Source organism: Phaethon lepturus, unplaced genomic scaffold, assembly GCF_000687285.1.
Source record: "Phaethon lepturus isolate BGI_N335 unplaced genomic scaffold, ASM68728v1 Scaffold56083, whole genome shotgun sequence".
Taxonomy (NCBI): domain Eukaryota; kingdom Metazoa; phylum Chordata; class Aves; order Phaethontiformes; family Phaethontidae; genus Phaethon; species Phaethon lepturus.
Window position 1 is genome coordinate 1 of NW_010530914.1, and position 14,675 is coordinate 14,675.

Consider the following 14,675-nt stretch of genomic DNA (forward strand, 5'->3'; position numbering starts at 1 on the left):
CAGAACACAGTTTCACCCTAGCTTCTGTGAAAAAAACACAGCTCTGTCCTGGCTGAAACCAGGTCACAGGTGCAGTCTCCTCATTGAATCACATTAAGACATGCTTTTCTTTCCACAGATTTTAATCCACAATCTCTGCGAGACTGCTCTTTTATTTATTTCTGAAGAGGGCTCTTGCCAATTCTTACCTGTAATGCAGAATTCATGAAGCAGGTATTTCCAAGGTTACTGAGTCCACAGAGTCCTGGTTGTGAGAGGGGAGCACTGTCCCTACAGTTGTAAGAGTTACAGACAAATCCAGAACCTCTGGAAGAAAGACAACACAGTGAACTCCACAATGGAGTTTACCAAGTCTCAATACTGTTTAAGAGTCACATCAAATCAGAGTCAAAACACTGTTTATTGAAATTGTTTAACCAGCCTACATGTTTCTGCTGCTTCATAGTGGCTAATATTGAATACCAGGAGCATGAAGTATATGTGCTAACTTGGGAAACGTTAATCGTTACACAATCTATTATTAATTTATGGCTCATAACACATCAATTTCCTCTGTCTACAAGTACACAGCACACTACCCTAATGCAGCAAGAGTCTGTATGAGAACATATGATATATTCTAAGAGCTAATAAAAAAAATTATGATCTCTACCTGGAAAGGCTTCTACTACACTGGCAGATGGAGAAAAGAATGCAATCCCTTCCCTCATACTCCCAATCGCCTCAAAAACAGGCAACGCCCTAGCAGTTAGTAAACTCTGGAACATGTGCTACTTTTGCAAGTGAGGAAGGAATAGCAGAAAACGCAGTGGTTTCAAAAGCAAAGTTTGCTAAACAGGCACACAAGAGTAGCAGAACTCCTCACAGGGCACTATCTCACTCCTTTTCTATACAGGCAAGGATGCACAGGATTATTCACATGAAGGACAAAAACAAAAAGAGCAGTCCTGCTCTTACCCCCTGCCCAGGTGGGAGCTGCTCAGTCCATAGGAGTTACTGCTATCACCGTTAGTAATGACAGAAGTGGCAGACACTGAGGAATAAGAGCTTGCTGATGATTTTGAAGAGGTAGTAAAGTTTCTGCTAGTTGCAGTGCTTGATCTGGGAGAAAGGAAAAAGAAGTAGAAACAGTGCTACTACTTTTTTTGCCCCCAGCCCCACCTCCCGCAAAACTCCAAGGACTTGCCACAGTATGGTTAGTTCCCACACACAGAATTTACTGTTTTATCTGTGTGATCACACTTGCAAACACTTGTCTGGAACAGAAACCTCAGATAAAAGTATCAGAAGCAGAAGTAACAATTCTTGCTTAAAGCAAAATATGGGTCCCAGCCTGAAGTAGGCAGGCAATTCGGATGGCATGAGTGACAAGGAAGCAAGCTTTAAGTTTCAGTAAACCACCTTAAGCAAGCAAAAAAAATCCCAACCTTAAGAACACAAAAAACTTGCCCCACATTAAAAGTGACAAAGTCAGTCCTTCCCTACTTGAAACCCAAATCACCCACTCAAACAGAATGTTAATGAGTAAGAAGAAAACCAGAGTGGGCACAAAACAGTTTGTTAACGGAGCCTAGTTGATACGGTTACGTTGCTTGGAGGCATGACACACTGCTATGTGCCAGCAGCGCGCATAGCGATCCTCAGCATTTTGAGACTGGAGATATTGAAACGGATGAAAAAAGTTCATAAGGCTCAAGCCTACGTGGTTGTGAAACCCAGGTTATTCCAGGCTGCTACTCTCCTAGTCCAGAAAAGAACCGGAACACAGTGTTACAAAAGACCAACAAGGCACTAAAAGTCAATGATGTTCTGCCACAGCCAGCTTTAGCTCCACAAAAAAAAAGCAAAATCATGAGATAGCACTACATAAATAAGCTTAAAGAAACTATTTTCATACTAATTAATTTCTCTATAGCAAGATTTAACTGGGAAATAGTCTATTCCCTCCATCTTTGCTTGATTAAACATGCAAAACTTAGGTGCTGGACACCACCCGCGACACAACAGTGGCTAACACACCCAAAGCACAGCAGAGCACCAGCAGAGGACAGTGCCCTCAAGCTTTAGCTTGTTCTTTTTCCTCTCTTACTATGGCCCTGATTCTCAAATAATACAAACTAAAAATGCATATTCATAGCTCAGATACTATTAAGAAAACAGTCTCGGCAAAAGTCTGGGGAACAAAAGCTAAAGGACAAAGAACAAACCATAATGGCCAAGAGGAGGCAGAACAGCTGGACAGCATTACCAGTTTGGAAATACAATAGCAGTAAAAAAAAAATACAGAAGGAAACAAGTTACAACATGAGCTTCCAGATGAAAACGCAAATCCCAAACACAGTCTAAACCTAAAGCATGCTTAAAAAAAAAACCAGCCAGCACAACCAAAATGTATACTGGAAAGCATACTAGAAAGAGTGAACAGATCTACCAAAATAACTAAGACAACTGTTTCTGGGATAATACACAACCCTCTGGTCATTACATGTTGCAGGTGGAACTTCAAGACTACCTGGACACAAGATCAACGAGAGAACAAGAAGATATAGACTAAAACAACAATTATCAGACTCATGCTCCACGTTTGGGAGTTTCAAGGGTTAAGAACAAAATAACTGAGCTAACAATAGCCTGGAAATCCATTAAGAACACATTTTAAACAGTTTCAATTAGAAATCAATTATCTAGAATCAAAGAAGGGTAATCTAGAAAATGCTAGACTTAAAATGTAGGATCTCTGCTTCACATGCTTGACCCCAGCAAGAGAACAGAATAAGACACTCGGAAAAGAATATGAAGAAAATCTAATAGGGGAAAAGAAAAGGAGGATGACCTCTTAAGCGATTTCAAAATTCCCCAACAGAAGCATAGAGGCAGTGCATAATCAGGAGTCAGGTTGCAACTGAGTTGGCAAGAGTTCCAAGCAGTACTTCAACAGTACCCTATGCACAGAAAAGACTAAGAACTATGGAAGAAGATAAAAAAAATAATCAGAGAGCAAAGATAAGAAACAAGTCAGCATGAGGTAAGGTCTACCTACAAAGTCATCAAGGATCTTGAGTGAATTCCTGTTAGAAAATTGGAAAGCATCATGTAAGTAGTAAAACAACAAAAGAGAGGCCAACAGCTTTCCAAGTGGGGCAGAGGGGGTGGGAGGAAGAGAAATCAAATGCACCTGGGAAGAAATTCTAAGCATTCTTACATTTTACAAGTTACTCATCCATCTGTAACAACTGAAGAAAGATTGAGGATTTACTAAATACAGCTGCTCCCCCTGATTTCACAAGATGGTCACAAAGGTAGCTATGGTTCCAGGTGAAAGGCAGAGACAGCAGCTAAGAAAAACGTTTTTCTCTGAAAGCTTCCCTTTTTAAGCATTCAAGGAGAGGAAGCTACTGTTAGTGACCCCACAATACAGTAGGCTCTCAAGGAGACTGTCTAATTTACACACAGAGGTGACAACTGAAGTCCTGGATGCCAAGCATTCATTCCCAATGCCCAAAAAATGGTTTCTGTGGAAATGCAAGACTTTGACCTGTCAAAGCCTTCTGTCCCCTCCACTGCTGTCTCCCACAGTATGCAACTTCTGCTCCCTTGGAAATAGAGGCCCCAAAACCTTGCTCTGAAGTAAGAGATAAACATAATTTCTTCTTTAAAGTTCATGACTTAGAACCTTATAAAGTGTTCTGGGGTACTCATGGAGTTACCACTGAAACTACTCTGTTTGCTTAGTTTGCTCTTTGTAGGAAATCACTACTGCAATGTTTCTGACAGGGATAAACATATTCAGTTACATTTCTCAACAAAATCTATACAGGAGTAAACTATAGCAAAGATAGACTTCATCTAACCATGCAACAGTTCAGGGATTTGAGAAAATAATTTACAGGTTTGAGGATTAGGCTGCATGGTATGACTGCTGAATCAGTCCTCCTGCTTAAATGCAATTTAAGTCCCTCAAGATAATTCCTGTCTGAGCTAAAATACCTCTTCTAGAAAAATCTACCATCATGGTTTCATAGTGGCCAGCAATAGCCAATCCAGCAGACTACAGATAAGCTGTTAAAATGATCAATAACCCTTACAGTCAGAAGAAATTTGCATTTCATTTGCAGCATGAGTATCTGGCTTCATCATCTGGACATTGGTTTGTGCTCATCTCCACCTGCTGCTTGTAGAGTTTCTTCTTCAGTTTCCCTTTCTCACATCCCACAGAAGCTTTTAAGTGTTAAAATTACCTTTTAAATTTCTCACTGATATAGTACTTCTAAGTCTTCTAGCACAAAAATTACTTGCTAATTCTTCAACAACTCACTTGGCTCCTTCTGAAATCTCCCATTAGTCCACTTTTCAAATTTGTTGACAACCTCACAAGGACACGATCATTCCACATGCAGTTTTATCAGTGTGCCCGTTACCAAAAAGTCTTCTGGTACACACTTAACATTTCCCTACTGAACCACTGAGGTTATTTGTTTGTTTTTGCCTCAAGGCTGCTACAGGAGCTCACATTCAGGAGACTGGACCAGGACTGGAATCCCATTCCCCCAGAGTCCAGTATGTATTTCGGGCTCATGTTCTTCATCTCCACATACACAACTTCATGCTTCACAATACTGATGCACATTGCCCCTAGTCTGCCAATTAAAGACAGACGTTTCACATCTTGCCATGCAACCTGTCAAAAACCCACACAAATGGCAAGTGAGGAGAAATCTGGAAACTAGCAGCATGAAGAGGACAAAGTTAGATTAATCTAGTACAGAAACTGTGAGGCCATATGGTTGCTAAGCAGAAAAACTGCTAAGCTGAACAGCTTGAAAAAAATATTTTAAAAGGCTTCCAAGTGGTTGGAAGATAGAGATAGAAAAAGTATTTCAACTTAGTTGAGGCTACTTTTAGAGCATACAGTAGAATTAGACTTCCTCCTTTAAACTACCAATATTAAAAAACAAAAGAAAAACAAACCCTTAAAAATATTGTGACAAAATGTTTTTGTCGAAGCGGGAAAAGCTAGAACTTATATTTAATTGGCAAAGCAGAGGCCATAATGGATTTTCATTTAGAAAGTTCTTACATGCAAAAGCCTCCTTAACTTATCTTACAAACTCAATACTACTCTGAAAGCATGGCATCCACTGCAAACTCAAGCACTTGAAAGTCATGTAATAAAGATCTGCCCACAAAATATTTAGCCCAGCTGCTGATGGGGTCCTCTAAAATCATCAGTACACAAGGAACTGGGGGAAGGAGATCAGCTTTAAGTATGAAAGGACATTTAATGATGGTACTATGTACATACGAAATACATATCAACCACCGAGGTCTTAAAAGTTGTACAGTAATTTCTGGCATGTACTATCAGTGAATGTTCTATCAGGTTGAACAGATCAAGACAGAGTAGTTGAGAAAAGCCACATGTGTTACAAGATGGGTGAACCAAGCAACAAGTCCTCAACGTTTTTACTGAGAACACTGAGTAGGGGGTGAGTCCACCAAGTATACAGTACCATCAGTAAATAGAAGAGCAGGAAGATGAAACAGCAAGAAAATTCTAGCATCAAAGAACCTCTTTACAGAGGTTTATTAATTCTACTTTCTGTAGAATCAATACAGTGTAACCTACCCTGAAAACTTTATCAGTGCACAGGATAAGACACTCATACTCTTCTGGGCTGGGAACTCTGTATCTTCTCGCTGGCTACTCTCCTTCTTCCTCTCCCACCAGTTCTGTTCCGTTCAATTGCTCACCATCACCCAAGGATTTCACACATATAAACAGTCCCTATGACTTTGCACTAAACTCATTAATCTGGAGTCTTAAACATGTCATATTTAATGCAACATGTATATGCACAAACACGCCCATGGGAAGACAAACCACGTCCCAACCCATTAATGAGATTTGAACCCTACACTCCAGGTTAGCAAGTCTTTCACCAGCTCACAGAAGCAGTTAAAATGCTGACAACCTTTCGTTGCAGTACAGATTTCTAATGTTTCCAGAACAAAAGAAAACAAATGTTAAAATATCAACTCAGAACACACTCAAAGTATGCTTTCACTTGCGGTTTGCCTGATGAGATATCTGGCCAATAGAAGAACACAGTTAAACAAGCAGCTAATTTTTTTAATTCTATAGAAAAGCTTTATTAATTATTTTATTTATGAAATTACTGCTCTCCAAGGGAAAAAAAAAAAACATGCTGCTCCAAGATGAACTTATGTAAAAGACTCAACCTGAGATTGAGAAGAAATCTTTGTACTGTGCTTTCCTAGATTTCAACTTCACAGGGATATGGAATTTAGACAGTGTATTCAAAACTAAATGAAATATGAAACTACCCTTAATAAAAGAACATCTTGAAAAAATTAAGGATTCTCAATAAAACATGAGAACTAGCTGGAGAATATTCAAACATCAAATAAATTACATAAATTAAGTATTTATGCATTTATGTGAAGATATCCTAAAAAAGGGAAGGAAACCAAATAAACTTCAGAACTGATTATGACTGATGGGAAAGGAAAGCATGGGGCAATTATAAATGCATTAATATGGAGCAACACCAAATGATTCAAGAAAGGTTAAATTTAGCTTATTCACTGAGAATATACTGTGTAACAACAACAACAAAAGAGCTTCACTATTTCTTTTTTTAAATCCAAACCTCTTAAAAATAGGTAAAAAGCTTTGTGAAATAACCTTTGAAAGAACAGCAGAAAGAAAACTTAGGATCTACAAATGATCCAGTCTAGACTGCCACTAGCCCACTCACATTTGACAGGGAGTGATGACACGCAACAGAGGTGGCGCCAAAATGCAGACGAAAAGTCCCCGCAGACCGTCAACATACATTCAACACAAGTATCTAGACTCGGTCATCTCGGATAAAGCCTGAGCTGCAGGCTACCAGAAGACAGCAGTACACCATGGCAGATGCATTGCTAATTATGCCCTCTTCTTACAGGGAGCCTTTTTAACCCCTCCTACATGTATCTGCTACTGCCCACACTATGAGGCAGGCTACTGGACACACCTGGTCCAGATCCAGTACAGCCTCCCTCATTATTTTCAACAGTATGAATACGATTCATATGCATTTTGGGAGTTATCAAGGCAGCTGCTGTACAACATTAGTAGCTTAAAGACATAAAATGGCATAGAAAACATCACTGAACCCAACAGGAAAATACTTACTTCTCATTATCACCTTTTGTTATCATATGTTTATGAAAGAATAAAAGTTCTCAACTTTTTCCTCCTTCCACTTCAAACACAGAAAGAATTTTAAAGTCCAGTCTTTCTACCTGACTTGCCTTACATGACACAGCCACCTTTGGCGTAGGAAGGCACAATGCTAGTCCCGCGGGGCTCGTTATAACCCAAAGACATTAAAGCATGCTGCCTTCCTGAGAGAGCGCTTTTGTCCTGGCCACATGAAAAGGTCCTTCTCTTTTGATCAGCAGCTAGTGTGCTGATCAGCACACGCCAATGCCAATCCTGAAGAGGAGGGGCAGTCCACCCGCCTCTTCCCCTCTTTGGCTTCCCGAACAGTGTTTTTGAACAAACAGTTATTATGCATTTAACCTACAAGGCTAAATAAGGGCAAAAGAGCCAGTGAGCAAAACCTGCTAAACCAATGCACCCAACTGTATAAGGAAGACATTATGTGGAATATACACGCTTAGTTTCTTAAGAGATAAGGGCAAAGGAAAAGTTAGCCAAGCCAAAGTAAAAGGAACAGATAATCCTAGATGTATGACCTATTACAATTCTTTCAGCCACCATTATCAGCATCAAGTCAATTTAACAAGTTCTACATTATAATATGCAAATGTTTATTTCTGCATCATTAGAAAATATTAATCTGCATACTGATAACCATTTTCATTCAAATATCACTAGAGGTTAATTAGAACTCTTTACCTACCAGACTAGCTGCTGAAAAAAATAAAAGACTGAAGCCTGGGAATGCTACAGGGCTCTTTTTTAGCTTTGCTTCACATGGAAACAAAAGGTTATGATCTGGTCTTGCACGGCTGCCTCTCTAATACTGACTGTCAACTAGTACTTGATTATGTACACGATATGAATGTTTAGATGCTTTTCACATTGTATTCTTACAGAAAGTTCACTATAATCCTATAAACATTCTCCTGATCTATTTACCCAGTATTGTATCTCAGAAGTACAGAATTGTTTCAAAACAGGTTTCACTGGCCTATTTGATCCATTCTTCAAGTATAACCCTAGTAAGATCTTGATCTCAAATGAGATCGCTTGGCAGCAAGCTCTACAACTTAACTGTATTGTACAGATAAACATTTTTTTTATCAATATTGAGTCTGCTGGCCTACTCCTGGAAAAGCAAGTATGCCAGACTATTAAAATCACAGGGTTTTACTTTCAGTAGTATGACTGGATAGGAGCAGTTCTTTACCATTTGCAAGCAACTTCCATTCTACACCATTCACTCTATACATACAATATTTCATCAATCCCCCCTTCTTATTCATTTCTTCTCTAAAATAGTTACTAGAGAGATAATCTGTGTAGTATTTACAGGCTTCTAATTGCCTTGGGCAGCAGGGGGGAGTCGTTAAGTTATTTCTATACCCTTTTTAAGGAGGAAGTACCAGAACTCTAATTACTCACTATTGGCAGTTTTGGAAATACACTTCAAGATCCTTTTTGTTCCACAGTGGTAGAAGACAGATTTTTTTTTTTTTTTTTTTCACTATGCAGCCTGCTGAGATAGCTTTTTAAGTAGACTAGCTCAATGTAAATGGCACTTTCTCCTAAGCACTGTTGAAACTCAAACTACTTAATCCTTAGGTAACCTATTTGAAACGGGCTTTAAAACAGAAGACTGTTGCTAAGACAAGAAACCAGCAGCTGAACCACAGAAGAATATTTATATTCAAGATTTTGTCTCCTCCTTCAAAATACCCAAAACAAAGAAATCCACAATAGTCAGTAATAATTAGGCTTTCACAGAGAACACATGGTCACTGAAAACAAGTGAAGAAGCTTGACAAAGCAGCAGAACCCATTAGAACATGCTTGCTTGCTTACTTTGCCAGGAAATGCTGTCCAGGCCATGTGCCATCTTCATTTTTCACTTCTATTAGAACAACCTGAAAGAGAGTTCAGGTAATAAAGATAGATAACTGCAAATCCACTACACATTTTCCAAAATCATTAAATCACATTTTCAATGTTTGTTCCAAGTACATAAAAGCAAGTGAAAAAAATTACATATCAGAAAGCAGAGAATCTAAAAAAAAAAGTTATGCCCTTACCTGACCCTGATAGAGCCCTGCATCTTGCACAGTGCTATCCAGCTTGCTGAGCTGCTCATAAGTGTTACTCATGTACCTGTTCCATAACCTAGTTTCCTTCTCAGCTGCAATACTAAATAGTTTCCTCATTTCTTTCTCGATGGTAGCTGTTCAGGAGGGAAAAAAAACACCGAAATGCCTAAAACATGAGTGCTTTTGAAAAAAAAGTGACAAGACAGACATTCAGCAATAAGATGTGTCACTGATCCTTCAAGATCCTTTGAGTAGAGAGTGTATCATATAAGTCACAATTGCTCATATAATTTGTCTAATATTTTGTCTAAAAGAATAAAAACCTTCTGTTTTCAGTCATGTATTTGCCTGTAAAGCCCTCAAACCAATAATGATCAGAACACAAAGGCCAACTTCTGTGAAACAGCCATCATTTGAAAACACAGGTTCAAGAAAGAAGTGTTTTCAGCAAACTGAAAAAAAGCATCTTTATGGACATATATGACAGCTGACACTCTGCATTTTTACATGGGGAAAATATAGCAATGATACAGAAAGAAAGGGGTGGAGGGCAAATTTCAGGAAGAAGTGTAGGAAGAGCCATTAAGAAGGTAACTAAAATATTCATACACTAGGAAGAAGGAATCGGAGAACCAGAAACAGAACTGCTTTACATGAGTGCCATGGATGTTTCTTAAGGACATGAGTTAGCAAGCAATGTGCTCCTCAAAGCTCTTAACCACAAATCCCTGTGGCACACACAGAATCACTGAGGCTGGAAGGAACTCGGGGGGTTCCTAGTCCAACCACTCAAAGCAGGGTCAACACTGCATTCAGACCAGACTGCCTGGGGGTTATCCAGTCAGGTGTTCAAAACTTGCAAGGAAGGAGATTCCCCCATCCCTCTGGGCCCTGTTCAAATGTCTAGATGTCCCGATTGGGAAAATATTTGTTATACTCAGTTGGAATCTGTCTTGTTTCAATTTATGACTATTGTTTGTTGTTTTCTTGCTTTGCGACTCAGTAAATAGCCTGTCTCCATGTTCTCAGTCACCTTCTCATAGGTGCTACGAGGTCCCCCCAAAGTCTTCTCTTCTCCAGGTTAAGTGCACCTCCCTCTGCCTCTTCTCACACATCACATGCTCCAACCCCAACTGTCCTGTTTGTACTCACTAGACTCGCTCCAGTTTATCAACATTGTTATTGTTCTGGAGGGCACTAAATATGTCTTGAAGTAGCATCAGAGCACAGCTTCATGTATCAGAGAACTACTTACCAACAGTATCTGCTTTGCTAAAGTGGCAGCTAATGACATTGTCAGGATCACTGCTCTCACACAGCTTCAGCTCAAGAAGATAAACTTCAACCTTATAGTGCTTCACAAACAGACCATATTCCACAACCTGCAAAGAGAAGGCAGATGCAATGAACAAAATAACACTAAGTTAAAATACTGAGCTGTACTCTGTAGGGTACATTTGTCTCAATATTTTAAGTCTTTAGGACTCTTGCAAGTCAAGCCATAAATTGAAGACTGACTTGCTCTCAAGTCCAGATTCAGTCACAATCTCGGTCAGCTTGTTTGGGCGTTTTGCTTTGTTTTTAAAACTTAAGAAATCCCAGTGCTTTCCTTCTACAGTACAAAGTTCAAAAGGTCTATCACAGCTGAACCGATAGGGCCAGCTAGTTATCCATGAAAAATATTTGATCACACAGTCAAAACATTCTAGAAAAAAAAATTATCTTTTCCCTCTAGTCTTTGGCTAGGGTTTACATAAAAGAGAAACAAGGATGGAACACTAGAGCAAAATCCTTTTTATTAGAAGAGAGTAAGACAAAGCATTAATTATTTTTCTGCATGGTATGCAGAATCTGCCTCATTACTCACTCCTTGCAAAAACAGACAAATATGTCAGAACTGGTTTTGATGACATTGCTTTATTTCAGAGTCATTTTCAAATCAGTTTTGCATTTGAGAGAATACTCCAGTAGGTGCATCTACTCAACCCACCAGCTTTCAGCATATTTTTAGAAAGGTACTCTGTAAGACCAGACACAGCTCTTCCCCTGCAGATCATAAAACACTATGCCAGAAAAAAAGAAGCCACATTTCAGAGGCCAGTTATGATACAACTATGATGTAACTGGAGAAGCAAAAAAAAAAAACCACACCACAGTTCAGTTCTCTCCACAGTTCTTTGCAGCTATGAAGTCTATAAAATTCAGATCATATTTCATTGAACCAGCAGGTATAATTTTTAAAAGTAACTGTGTTTAAGAGGCATCTGGACAATGCCCTTAATTTGCTTTAACTTTCGGTCAGCCTCAAAGTGGTCAGCCAGTTGGACTAGATGATTGTTGTAGGTCCCTTCCAAGTGAAACAGTCTATTCCATTCTATTTGTGTGACACCAGACTTGCTATAATCTACACCTGTATCATTTTACAGAAAAAAACACTTTATCCAGCTTTGGAAAGAAACAGAGAAATAACACTAAGACTTATTCTGAGAATTTGGCTAAATTATGCTTCCCTCTTCTGAGCTTTTATAGGGTTGTATTAGATATGCAAGGTGCCTTAAATGTAAGAAAGACCTTCAGTATTCTGCTGCTGCAACATAAAGTAAAACATCCTCCTTAAACAGCTTCTTGACAGGCAAATTAAGACTTTTTTTTTCTTTAAAAGAATGCAAAGGAACAAATTCACAAGTTCTTCATTTCTTTTTCAGAAGGAATTTCATTAAACAGGACTTCCTGTTCTGCAGGATACAGAATAAATAAACAGTTAGAAACAAATAAACAAGAACCATATTCAGAATGGAAGAATTCTTTCCAAGGAGTTTCTGATCAGATCACCATGTCCGTTAGGACAGATGAATGGCAAAGAAGAGTCTCTAATTGCCTGCAGATGTCTTTTAAACAGCGTCTGACCAACTAGCTTATTCTCTGTCAAAGTAAAACCTGGGTCATCCCGTTGGACAGCAATCTGAGCATAACACGCATTTAGCCGCTGAGGAAGCACACTGTTCTGTATTTTGCATATTAATATACTTTACAGCTGGACTCTACAGAAGACTGACTGAAAATATGATTTGAGATTATCAAAAGAAAACTGAACCACAAATAAATCTAATCCAATCCTCCTGTACTTGTCTCTGATCATCAGGCACATATGGATGGAAGAAATACCAGCTTGAAAAATTGCAAAGATGCCTGAAAATTACTTTCCAAATCCTACTTCTGTGGATATTTTGATGTATGAATTACAGTTGATCCAGCTTTAGGAAAAGGATTAAAGAACCACAAGTTCAAATGCTTCACTTCCAATGCTATCTGGAGAATACTGTAATCAGATTCTGATCACTTTCTACTCAGGTGCAGTGCTGCAGCTTGTGTGTCCCACTGACCTTTCACTTTATATTTTTTGTAAGAGGCTGTTAACATTCCACAAACCTACTATTCTGCTATATTTCTTTTTTTTTTTTTTAATATAAAAATCCACTTCAATTACCAGGTTAAGAACGAACAACACAGGCTGAAACTCTCACAGCAATTCAGAACTTGAAAATTTTACTCTTAACTAGACCACAATAACTTGGTACCTTATGTCTGTAAAACAGTACTAGCTCTAGGCTCTAGCCCTCAATAATTACAGTGTTGAACAGTGGCATCTGATACCCCAAGAAAAGGAGGCTCACACAGTCAAGCCAGTCACTCAAGTGTTTCCCCCAATAGCTTCCAAACCCCTTGCCCAACTTCAGAGTTTTTCAGAAAAGGGAGTGTCTAATAACATGCCAGTCTTAGTGAAAGCAGTTAGCCAGTTCATGAACAAAAGCTTCCTCACTCAGAAAGGCACCGATCACAAATAGTTCTCGTTTTTCTTCTCAGTATAGATTTTCTATTCCTCAAAAAATTATCTGTTTCTACTAAAACCACACCCCCTTTATATGCTATAATTCTTTTCCACTCCCCCTACTTGTGGTTTACACAGGAGTTCTGTCTACTAAGCAGCGTGAACCTGGGATACTTTACACTTTCCAAAGATGTCAGAATTTTTCATTATGTACAATTTCTAGCCCACGTTGAATGACAACATTGACAACCACTAATCAGTACGAGTGGGCCTGCAGGAGAGGGATCTTACTTCCTTTCGCCATTCTGGTGCCACACTTTCCTGGGTCTCGCACACCTTGAAGCAACCCTTGCTGTAACATAATGCTATTTAAACTTAAGCAATATTAATTCCGAACACTATATCAACACTAAGCACTTTATGTAGTGATTAGTCTTTAGGAACCCCATAGACTGGCACTGCTCAACTTAGAGCAAAAACCTAAGACTAAAATAAAAACCAAAACCTTTGTAAGCATGAACAAGTGTCTGATAGATTTTTAAAAAAATCAACTTGAGAATTTCACCTTCTGGAACAGGTTATATACTCAGAATGCGTTCATGAGTGCATTTTGCCAGACAAAAGTAAGACTTACAGAAAACCACAGATATGTCTCTTCTCATGATTTTAGAATCACGGAGTTTTGGAAGAGAAAACAAGAACCACCTTAAACTCCAGAGGAAGTCCCTAAGCCATGTGTACTAAAAGACAATTTATGCCAACGCCTCATTCTGTCCCAGAAGATCGATAAGCTTGACTAACAACTTGCATTTTTCAACAAAGCACAATCTATTCCATGCAATATAAAAGCACTGCACCAGTCCAAGTAATCATGGTGTAAAAAAAAGCTAACCAGAACAAGGTTCATGGTTCTTACCCCATATAACCCACCAACTGAGAATCACTTAAGAGTCAGGTATTTTAACTGTAATATTCAGAGATCATTCTTTCAGACAACAACATAAAAAGACCTCATGTTATTATCTACAAAGAGCTGCTGAGGATCCTGTCTTAACTCACGTTTAACAAAATAAACATTGTCTAAGTTTGGCAGAGATCAGATAATGAAAGCAGGCCAAAGAGAACTTGGTTCACCCGTACTTACTTTCCTCACAATAGGCTGCTGTCCATCTATGCAGCCATACCACGCTACTAGTTTATTCCAGGCTTCGGTGGGAACCAATACGTAATCTAGCTCATCAATGAGGTGTTCTTTTAAACTCTGAGTTTCTGGATCTAAGAGGGAGACAGATGTAAGAAAGCACAGCATCAAACAGAATCCTTTTTTCTCAAGAACTACAAGCATACTACCATGACCCTCAGAAATACCATCACTCCCACGGGTAGACAGAAACCGCACCAATCTCCTCGCTTACAAGGCCGGGACGGCCGCTTCAAAAGCGAAAGCTGCACGCTGCACGACGGGACGGCTGCACACGGGCGTGCGTTACCCGGGCCCGAGCTGCGACCCGAGCATCAGGCCCCGCCG

At 39.2% G+C, this 14,675-nt stretch overlaps 1 protein-coding gene across 1 annotated transcript; it reads right to left on the reverse strand.

The window, feature by feature from the left end:
* Positions 1-188: 188 nt before the first annotated feature.
* On the reverse strand, positions 189-14,422 carry LOC104618714 (ubiquitin carboxyl-terminal hydrolase 4-like; the record flags this gene model as incomplete). The annotated part of the gene is made up of 6 exons (XM_010284384.1): positions 189-306; positions 958-1,101; positions 9,080-9,141; positions 9,307-9,452; positions 10,574-10,700; positions 14,292-14,422. Coding segments are annotated over 6 exons (728 nt in total), but the record flags the coding sequence as incomplete, so codon positions are not given.
* Between the last annotated feature and the right edge of the window lie 253 nt (positions 14,423-14,675).